Source organism: Peromyscus maniculatus, chromosome X (genome assembly GCF_049852395.1).
Source record: "Peromyscus maniculatus bairdii isolate BWxNUB_F1_BW_parent chromosome X, HU_Pman_BW_mat_3.1, whole genome shotgun sequence".
NCBI classification, from domain to species: domain Eukaryota; kingdom Metazoa; phylum Chordata; class Mammalia; order Rodentia; family Cricetidae; genus Peromyscus; species Peromyscus maniculatus.
In genome coordinates, this window is record NC_134875.1 from 108,043,192 (window position 1) to 108,053,860 (window position 10,669).

The window sequence follows — 10,669 nt, forward strand, 5'->3', positions numbered from 1 at the left end:
TGGAGGGGTGGTGGTGGCAGCGGCGGGGTGTGGGGGGGTGGTGGCGGCGGCGGGGTGTGGGGGGGTGGTGGCGGCGGCGGCGGGGGGGGTGGGGGGGTGGTGGCGGCAGCGGCGGGGTGTGGGGGGGGGTGGCGGCGGCGGCGGGGGGTGGGGGGGGTGGCGACGGCGGCGGCGGCGGGGGGGGGGGGGGGGGGGGGCGGCGGCGGCGGCGGCGGCGGCGGCGGCGGTGGTGGCGGCAGTGGTAGCGCACGCCTTTAATCCCAGCACTCGGGAGGCAGAGGCAGGCGGATCTCTGTGAGTTTGAGGCCAGCCTGGACTACCAAGTGAGTCCCAGGAAAGGCGCAAAGCTACACAGAGAAACCCTGTCTCAGAAAACCAAAAAAAAAAAAAAAAAGACTTTTTTCTATCTGAGGATTTTTAGGGAAAGGAAAGAACTCACACTCTCTTGATGGTTTCTCACTTTATTCTCTCATATTGACTCTGAATCTCTTTGTTCTTCACAGTTACATATACCCAACAGCATCTTTCATGTTGAATATAGGAGTTACATCTGAAGGTCACATTCCAGTAAATAATAAGAAACAGAGTTATCCCGACAACTCACATGGAATAAATCTGAACTCTCTAATTGGTGGGCTGCAGTTGCAAAGAAAGAACCAATCATTGTTATTTTACTAGGGAGATAGTCTTATAAAGGATTTTAAAGGAGTTATAAAACTAAACTATTAAGTCTAAGAAAAATAGGGAAATCACGTACTACACCCTATATTTCTGAGTGTAATAAAATTTTAAACTAACATTTTGTAATTAGTCATAAATGCCAAACTCTCTCACAGTGGGAGTGTTTACAGGGAGAGAGCTGTGTCTTAAATGCTTTGGCTGGAATTCAGGTTTATCTTAATTCTCTTAATATGAGCTCACTTTGGCACTCTCCAAGGCACAGTGATAACAAACGCATTTTAAATCTTAAAACATATTTTTCTGTCCTGCGTGTAACTTTAGACCATAAAAAAGGAAACTTGCAACTCTTTCTAGGGACTGTGAAGTCAGATTATTCTCTGTAGCCTTAGCCAGTTGGAAAAATCTTTCTTCGCTGTGTAGCTGAACAAAAGCCATTTGTCCCTAGACCTCGGTAAATTGCTGTCTGTCACTAGTGCAATTTCAGGACTTAACATTAAAAACAGTTAGTTGGCTGAACTGTGAGTCTTCCAGTTACATACCTGTATTATAAAACTGTAAAATCATTGTCCTAATTTATCAGCCAGACCTAGCAAGAGAAACTGGCATAGCAATTAGTTTGCTTTGCGCCTTTAACCTTGGTTCAACAAATCAGACAGCTGGCTATATGTCCTAGTGAAGTAGACTGCTTTTTCTGGGAATAGTTTATCTTAAAAACCATTAGCAAGGTACCTGGTCTAATCTAAAATTACTCTGAAGCTTTATATCTTCTAATAGTGTACAGCTGTCTTGGCAGCTGGGGAAATTCAACTATTTTCCTATGTCAACCTGAGCTATGATATAAAACAGCTTTTTGTGGAATTCTATAGGCAGTGGTTGACTCCCCATATATAAATACATCGTATCAGATACCAGAGAAAAGCATGTAGCAGCAACAATGTGAAATCTCAGCATAAGCAAAAGACATTCTGGAGTCTATATTCTCATAAGTCTTGCTTGAACAAAACATTCCCATCAGAGAGTTGAACTTCTGGTGGGCTGACACCTGAATATCAATTGCCATCTGGTGTACTTATGTCATACCTCTTGGCACTCCATTACTAGGGGACTTCACTAGGGTTACTCTCATAGATTCCAGGGAGTTTATACTATACTAGGTTTCCACATGCCCTACATTTCCAGTTCTCTCTCCCTGTACTGTCTCCTTCATCTTAATAGCCTTCCTTCCAAAACCCTGGAGTCAGCCATTATCTATAGAATCCTGGGGCTCCTTTTAGTGGGAACTAGTATCTGACTCCAAAATCTAGGCACTGGAACTATATTGGTAATATTTTGTCACTTATTTCTATGCCTCAGTGTATAGAGCTAGGATATGTGTTAAACAAAATACCTCAGGAGTTTAAATGGACATTTCTGTGTGAAATTTAACTATACAGGTTATATATTTTTTTTTACTGTTAAAGTGAATACTTGGTTTCCAACAACAGGTACTTGCCCAAGGCCTGCAAACTGAAAGCTGTTTAGTTGGATAAAGGCATTGCGCTCTATTGCTATTTTCTCAGGACAATCTGGTGACCCAATCATGTATGTATTAGAAACCCAGCCTAGGAGTCAGTAATGAGATTTTTTTTCCCATTATATAGAAAGCTTGTTTGGAAATCCAGGTTATGATTGAATACTACCTTAAGCCAGCTGTGGTGGCACATGATTTTTGTAATTTTTACACTTGGAAGATTGAAACAGGCAGATTGTGAGTTTATGGCCAACCTGGGCTAAGTGAGACCCCTTCTAAAAAAGAAAAAGTGCCTTAATAACTGTGATTTGAACAAAGAATAATACCCATCTGCTCCTATTAGCTCCAGCTGACCTTCTGTGAACAGTGGCTGGCCAGTGACTCATTTGCAATCAGGGTATTGTTTCAGGTTTCTCTCCCAGCAGATGAATTTCCACTTCCCAAACTTCCCATTTTAATACTTTTGGTTCTTTAAAGCAGTGGTTCTCAACTTAAGGGTTGTGACCCCTTTAGGGTTTGCATATCAGATATTTATGGTTCATAACAGTAGCAAAATTACAATTATGAGGTAGCAACAAAGTAATTTTTTGGTTGGGGGTCACCACAACTTGAGGAACTATATTAAAGGGTCACAACATTAGGAGGGTTGAGAACCACTGCTTTAAAGCATTTTTAAATTGTATTTATTTATTGAAATGTACATGCACATGACATGGCACATGTATGGAAGTGAGAGGACAGTCAGTTCTATTCCACCATGTGGGTCTGGGGAATAAAATTCAGGTCATCAGGCTTGTCAGCAAGTTCCTTTATGAGCAGAGTGACATTGCTGGTCCTATACAGTGTGTGTGTGTGTTGTATAATATCTTAGTTACTTTTCTTTTTGCTATGGTAAAATACCCTGACAAAAGAATTTAGGAGAGAAAGGGTTTCTTGGGGCTCACAGGTCAAGAGTACAGTCTATGATATTAGGGAAATCAAGGCAGCAGGAGCTTAAAGCAACTGGTCACGTTGCATCCATAATCAGGAAACAGATAACAGTGAATGAATGCTAGAGTTCAGCTCACTTTTTCTACTTTCTGTAGTCTGGGATCCCAGCCAGTGAATAATGCCACCCACAGTGGCCTGGTCTTCCCACCTTAGTAAGTGTTGTCAAGGTTATCTTCCATAGGCATGCCTAGAAGCTAATGTAGTTTACAAAATCCCTCACATGCTCATGCAGGGGTCTATTTTTCATATGATACCAGATTCTGTCAAATTGACAACACTAACCATCACAGCATGTATTCACTGTACAGAATGATGGATCTCATAAAGATATTTTTGTACAAGTGTATTATAGACTTGGATCATATTGACCTCAATCATCTTTTTTTCTTCTCCTTCTGTCCTCTACATTTTCCCAGATTGTCTCAGTCCTAATTTCATGTCATATATATGTATATGTATATGTATATATTATATACAATTTTATGTTTTGGTTTGAAATCTAAGATTCACAAATGATATATGTTAGATTTTTTCACTACAGCGAAGAACTCTTTTTTTCCTTATTTTTTTAATTATGTGAGGAATTCAATTTTTTTTTTTTTTTTTTTTTGGTTTTTCGAGACAGGGTTTCTCTGTGTAGCTTTGCGCCTTTTCCTGGAACTCACTTGGTAGCCCAGGCTGGCCTCGAACTCACAGAGATCCGCCTGGCTCTGCCTCCCGAGTGCTGGGATTAAAGGCGTGCGCCACCACCGCCCAGCTAAGGAATTCAATTTTTATTTTGAAGAATTTTTTATCACTTTTGTTGACTCATGATAGTTATTTTTTTATTTTATTTTTATTTTGAAGAATTTTTAGTGATGCAGTGAATCCTCATATACTTTTTACCTAAATTCCCCAGTCAACATGGTACCACATTTATCTTTCTTACCCTATGAAATTACACACATGGATCATTCGTTTCTGTATCATTTAAATGTATGCTTTTTGACTTCAACTCTCAGTAGTTTAGTGGCTGTCTCTTAAGAACAAAGTAATTCTCATACATGACTTTAATGGCTTTATATTACATTGTTTCCAACTTATTTAATAGTGAAGCAATTATATTATCTAATACACGATTCATATTTGGATTTCCCCAGATTTCCCTAAAATATCCTTGTGAAGTGCCAGCCCAGATTCAGGATCCACTAAACAGTTGTTATCAACCTTCCTAATACTGCGACCCTTTAATACAGTTCCTCATGTTATAATGACCCCCAACCATAAGATTTTTTTGTTGCTACTTCATAACTATAATCTTGCTACTGTTATGAACCATATTGCAAATATCTGATATGGGGTTGAGACCCACAGGTTGAGAACTGCTGCACTAAAGGGTCCTGCATTTGACTTGGTTATCGTGTTTGTTTAGCAGAAGTACCCCTCCTGCTTTCTATCTCTGAAGACATTGAGATTTTTGTAGAGTCCAAGTCAGTTGTCTTGCAGAACTTTCTAAACCCATATTTGTGTCCCAGTGAGTAGAATCAGGTTTAACTTTGTGGTAAGTACCTGTATCCTGTATTCTTTGTCCTTTTCTTTTCCTGAGACAGGGCCTTACGGAGGTCAGGTTGGCCTCAAACTCATTATGATGATGACCTTGTACTCCTATTCCTCCTTCCTCTATCTCTCATGTGCTAGGATTACAGGCATGTGCCACCATGCCCAGCTTCTGTATCCTTTTTAGAATGTGAACTTTCTAGTGGATAGTTAGGTTTGTAAGGAGAAGGCTTACTTAATTGTTCCAGTGTCCATGTATGAGACTGTAAGTATTACCTAAAACAGATGGCAAAAGAAACCTTTTCATGTTGGTAGTGCTGGCCCCCAGGGCCTTACATATGCTAGGCCAGCGCCCTGTCATTGAGACATAACCCCGATGAAGACTTTAAAACTGGCAGGCAGTTGTTCTTAATTTTTTATTAGATAATGGCATAAATAGCATACACTTGACATCCTCCTCTCTTAGCATTCCTAATCTTGAGATTACAAAAGTAAGCCATCAAGCCCAAATCTTAAACTGAATTTTTCTCTTTTCTTTAGGCCGGCATTTGTAAATCCACTCATCCCTGAAAATGCAGAAGAAGAAGAGCTCTTTAGACAAGGAGAATGTATGTTAATTTGTTTATAGTAAAACAAAAATATAAAGCATATTAATTTTACCGTAGAAGGGATTATTGAAGAGTATATGGCTCCCTTATAACAGTCAGATGCCTTACTCATATCAGGAAGTTTTTGACAGTAAAAAAATATTGTATTTTGTCCCATGGAGTTCATGCTTTAAACAGTTTTATTGATGAGATAGTATTAAATGAGGCAATTTGTCTTTTTATTTTTTATTGCTTGAGAATTTCACACATGCATATAGTGTCTTCCGATTAAATCTACCCCAATCCCTGCCCTTCTTTTCCTTCCTTCCCCACCCACTGCCTACTTTTCTCTCCCAATTTCATGTACCCTTTTTTAAACTGAGTCCACTTAGTGCTGCCAGGATGTGCATGGGTGCAGGGCCATGTACTGGAACATTGGTAGCTATTTTTCATGAAATGGGAATTATATCTTAATGCTTTAAATGCAAGTCAGGTGAGGGCTGTAGATCAATATGATAAACCAGTGTCCTCATACTAAAGTGATATAATTTCCATCTGAAAGAAAATATTCAGGCTGGAAAGGTGGTTCGGTGGTCAAGAGCACTGGCTGCTATTCTAGAGAACTTGGGTTCAATTCCCAGCACCCACATGGCAGCTCACACCTGTCTGTAACTCCAGTTCCATGGGATCTGACATCGTCACACAGACATATATACAGGCAAAACACCAAATACACATAAAATAAAAGTAAATTATAAAAAATTATTTAGGTGGGCGATGTATGCCTTTGATCCCAGCACTTGGGAGGCAGAGGCAGGTGGATCTCTGTGAGTTTGAGGCCAGCCTGGTCTACAGAGCAAGTTCCAGGACAGCCAAGGTAGTTACACAGAGAAACCTTATCCCGAAAAACAAAAGAAAACAAAACAAAACAAAATAAAGTCTTAAAAAATAAAAGAAAATACTCACTGGGAAAAAAGGTTTCTTTTGTGGTTTGGGATTGGAACCCAGGGCCTTGTACCTGTGCATAAGTGTTTTACCATTCAACTGTGTCCCTGGTCCATCTTTGGAAATTTTATGTTGTCTTTGCAGCCTTCTCTTAGAGATTTTATATATATATATATATATATATATATATATATATATATATATATATATAAAAATTATAAATTATTATAAATTAAAATTATTCTTGTGGGATTTTGGAACTTAGATTATACTTTGGATGCTGCAAAGTACCCTAGATGCTGTGGGGTGACCCTCCTGATCATCATACTTCTTTGTTTTTGCATACTCTAGTGAACAAGGGACGAAGAATTGCCTTTAGCTCCATTTCCTTACTGAAAATGGCTCCCAGTCCCGAGGAGAGGAATGCCATACATGAGCTGTTTCTTAGCACACTGGATCCAAAGTAAGTTAAGATGGGGAGACTGCAAATTGAGAAAGCAATCGAGTCCAAGGTCTTCTCCAGAGCCACACTTGAATGGAGAATGTTTATAACCTATTTCCTCTCCACAGTGAAAACATGACAGTAACTGGGTTTCATTCATCTCCACTTGCACAGGACTATAAGTTTTCATAGTCGAATTTTGCCTCCTAAGTCAGTGTGGATGGAGGATACAAAACTCAAGAGCTTGGATATTTGTCACCCTCAGGTACTAGAACTTTGTGAGCAGTCTTCTGAATGTGCTAGATTGCATTCATGATAATTGTCTATAATTTGACACACCTTTAAATGGACCTTTCTTACAATATCGTTAATTTCTTTGTTCTCTATATAAAGGTAGCCACAAATTTTTATTTATTAATACTCATTTTTTTTACTTATTTATTTTTTAATAGGAGCGGAACATTTTCAATCGGATCTTTGGTGGTTTTCTTATGAGGAAAGCATATGAACTTGGGTGGGCTACTGCTTGTAGCTTTGGGTGAGTTTGACTTAACTTCTGAGAAGCAAGTTACTTTATTCCATTGAAAGGAAACATTTGAAACCACTCTGAACTGCACTATAGAATTATGCTTTTTATAAGATCTGTGTGTGCACATACTCACATGCTTGTGGGCACATTCTATTGTTGTTGTTTTGGGTTTTTTTTTTTTTTTGGTGTATGTGTCTCTCCATGTTCCAAATGGGAGAATTACGTAAGAGATAACACTGATCATATAGGTCCCAAATCATTTTTTCTTTTCCCTTTTTTCTATTGCTGTATTTTTTTTCAGTAGGTGTTTAATTAATGGGCTAACATTCTAAAATCAAAGTTAAATGTCTCAGATTTTTTTTGAATGAAAAACTTTTATTATATATTCCTAGGTAATGCCATACATGAATACAGTGTATTTAGAGCATATCCAGTCCCAGAATTTTACTTTAATAAACATTGCCCTCATGGTAGCTGCATTTGATATTTTTCCCTTTCTATACATTTATTTTTTGACCATTGTTTTGCATCAGTGAATTGTTAAGGGAAACATTTTAGACCTGAATTTTGCAGTTCATTCCAATTTTGGGCTTTCTCCAATAGTGGTTCCCGGCCATTTGTGGTGACAGTAGATGATATCATGTTTCAGAAACCCGTTGAAGTTGGCTCATTGCTCTTTCTTTCTTCACAGGTAGGTGTGTCGTGAAAGGTGAAAAGTATTTTTTTGTCATTTGGGTTTAGAAAAGAAGTTTTTACCTTCTGTGTTTCTTTTATGACTGGTTTCTTTCCTCCTTCCTCAAACAACTGATTGTCTTATGTCTGTAATCTGTTAGGTATGCTTTACTCAGGACAATTACATTCAAGTCAGAGTACATAGTGAAGTGTCCTCTCTTGAAAGTAATGAGCATATGACCACCAATGTCTTCCATTTTACATTCATGTCGGAAAAAGAAGTACCCTTGATTTGCCCCAGAACATACGGAGGTAAGTTGTGATGATTGCTTCTTCCTAATGAAAGAAAGAAATTCTCAAGAAAAAATTCTTTTTTTTTCTATGGCAGGGGATTGAACCCAGGGGTTTTCATACATTAGGCAAGTACTCTGCCACTGAGCTATATTCCCAGCCCTCATCTTTTAAATCACCTCCGAACCCAGGGATTCACATGAGCTAAACTTGTACTCCACCACTGAGTTATATTTCCACCCCTCTTCTTTTAAACTGTCCTCAGCAGTGTCCCCAAGCCTGTTAGCCCAGAAGCATGACTTTGGGAGACATGGGGTTTGAAGTTCTGTAGCCCTGAAAGCTAAAGATACCTTTGGGGCCCCAGGAGTGGCTATTGCTGCTTTGCACAGCTGTTGTACATGGAGCTGGTTCAAACTGCAAACAGCCACTGATAATGAAAGCCTAGTGCAGCCAACAAAAAGAATGGAGTCAGGGTCTCAGCATAGTTGCTCTCCCTAGTATTCCCAACTAGTTATTTATCTAAATGCTTGTCTAGGGTGCTGCACATTTCTCCAGAGGTGTCTTTCTTGTGTTTCAGAGTCCATGTTGTATTTAGATGGACAGCGGCATTTCAAGTCCATGAGTGTCCCAGTGACCTTGAAAAAGGACTACCCTGTGGAGCCCTAGGAAAATCTTGCTTTTTGCAAACCAGCACTCCCTGCACAGTGGCATAGTGCCTAATAAAGGCATGCTGAAAAGTATTGATGTTTGCATTGCTTTTCATCTTCCATAAAAGGGACTATATTCAGCTTTTAGAATGATCAGAAAAGCAGAATGAGTGGCTGGATGGGGCTGAGGGGTGAAAGAATGATTAAACAATAAATCCTTTTACAGTGATATGAATTGTGAGCCTGCTATTCTGCGTCTGATGCCTGTGTACTAAAGATTTCAGCCAAAAGTTTTATACAGCTGGGCATGTTCTTTTGAGCGACATTCTTTTTAAGGCTGACTGGTTTCAGTAAGGTTGTCTAAAATCCCATCAATTCTATATGATTGTTTGTTGTTGTTGTTGTTGTTTTTCAAGACAGGGTTTCTCTAGCCCTGGCTGTCCTAGAACTCACTCTGTAGACCAGGCTAGCCTCAAACTTACAGACATCTGCTTGCCTCTGCCTCTGCCTCTTGAGTGCTGGAATTAAAGGTGTGTGCCACCACTGCCCAGCTTATTGTATTTTGCTTTTCTCCTAAAGGTTTTATTGTTCATACAGGGTAAATGGAAAGGGGATAAAGGAATTCATGGAAGTCTATGGCATCTGTAAAGACTGTGGGAAGGTTTAAATCTGAAAATATCACAAACAAGTATCCAGGGATGAGGTAGATGAGGAAACACAGAACCATTTGTTCCTTCTTGCCTTTACTTGCTACACCATTTTATGGCTGGGCAGGATACATCTGGTTTAAAAACAGTAACTGTTCATTGTAGCTGGAGTTTTCTCCAGGTTTTTTTTTTTGTTTTTTTGTTTGTTTGTTTGTTTGTTTTTTTGCTAGCAAAAGCTATTTCCTCCCCGCAGTGAACTTGGAATCTGCCATGTGGTAAAGCCCGCACGTTGTGAACCCACCATAGAGTAGCTCAAGCCCACATGTTGGGCGTCTAGCTGCCCGCATGAGATAAGAAGTAGGAATCTGTTTTGGGCTCTGTTTAGAATTGCTTATTAAGTATTCTCAGGTTTTAGGTGGAAACTCGAGCTGTTGGGTGCCAATTGTAACTGGAGATTTTTCTAGTCCAACTGGGGCCCGCAGCCACTCAGACCCAAGTAAACACACAGAGACTTATATTACTTATAAACTGTATGGCTGTGGCAGACTTCTTGCTATCTAGTTCTTATATCTTAAATTAACCCATTTTTTAAAGCGAGAAAAGCATATTAATTTATTCTTTGACTTATATTGTAATTATATATAAGATTTAAGTTTGATCCACATATATATTTCATCAGTTTTATGTCCTTAAACAAGAGAACAAAAACTTTTTGGTTTTTTGAGACAGGGTTTCCCTGTGTAGCTTTGCGCCTTTTCTGAAACTCACTTGGTAGTCCAGGCAGGCCTCGAACTCACAGAGATCCGCCTGCCTCTGCCTCCCAAGTGCTGGGATTAAAGGCGTGTGCCACCACTGCCTGGCCCAAGAACAAAAACTTTTATACAAACCAACATGATGAATTCCATCATATCACATCCATTAAAGATTAGTGGACAATTTAAAACACATAAGTGGTCCTATCTTTCATATTCCTGATGTGAGGAAATTGTAATTTTGACTCAGTTTTCAATTTTATGTACTTGATAATTGAAAGTGTATCTCATGGAGTAGCCTCTTACACTCAGATTTCAAACCTAGCTTCTCTCTGAAGCTCAGGATACTGTCACAGGTGGACATGCACAGACAAGGACCTAGGTTTTGCAACTTTGTGCCCTCCCTCCACTCTCTTTGGCCTCCCTCACTTCCTCTCTTT

At 39.4% G+C, this 10,669-nt stretch overlaps 1 protein-coding gene across 4 annotated transcripts in view; it reads left to right on the forward strand.

The window, feature by feature from the left end:
• The window catches only part of Acot9 (acyl-CoA thioesterase 9), a 78,896-nt gene extending 69,837 nt beyond the window's left edge, over nt 1-9,059 (forward strand). For all 4 annotated transcript variants that reach the window (XM_042268781.2, XM_006973257.4, XM_015992169.2 and 1 more), the window contains 7 exons: nt 5,258-5,325; nt 6,601-6,712; nt 6,866-6,956; nt 7,144-7,229; nt 7,824-7,911; nt 8,054-8,204; nt 8,761-9,059. In XM_042268781.2, the coding sequence (XP_042124715.1) occupies nt 5,258-5,325; nt 6,601-6,712; nt 6,866-6,956; nt 7,144-7,229; nt 7,824-7,911; nt 8,054-8,204; nt 8,761-8,849 (685 nt within the window). In that variant the 3' untranslated portion in view covers nt 8,850-9,059. The remainder of the gene's footprint in view (nt 1-5,257; nt 5,326-6,600; nt 6,713-6,865; nt 6,957-7,143; nt 7,230-7,823; nt 7,912-8,053; nt 8,205-8,760) is intronic.
• Nucleotides 9,060-10,669: the final 1,610 nt, after the last annotated feature.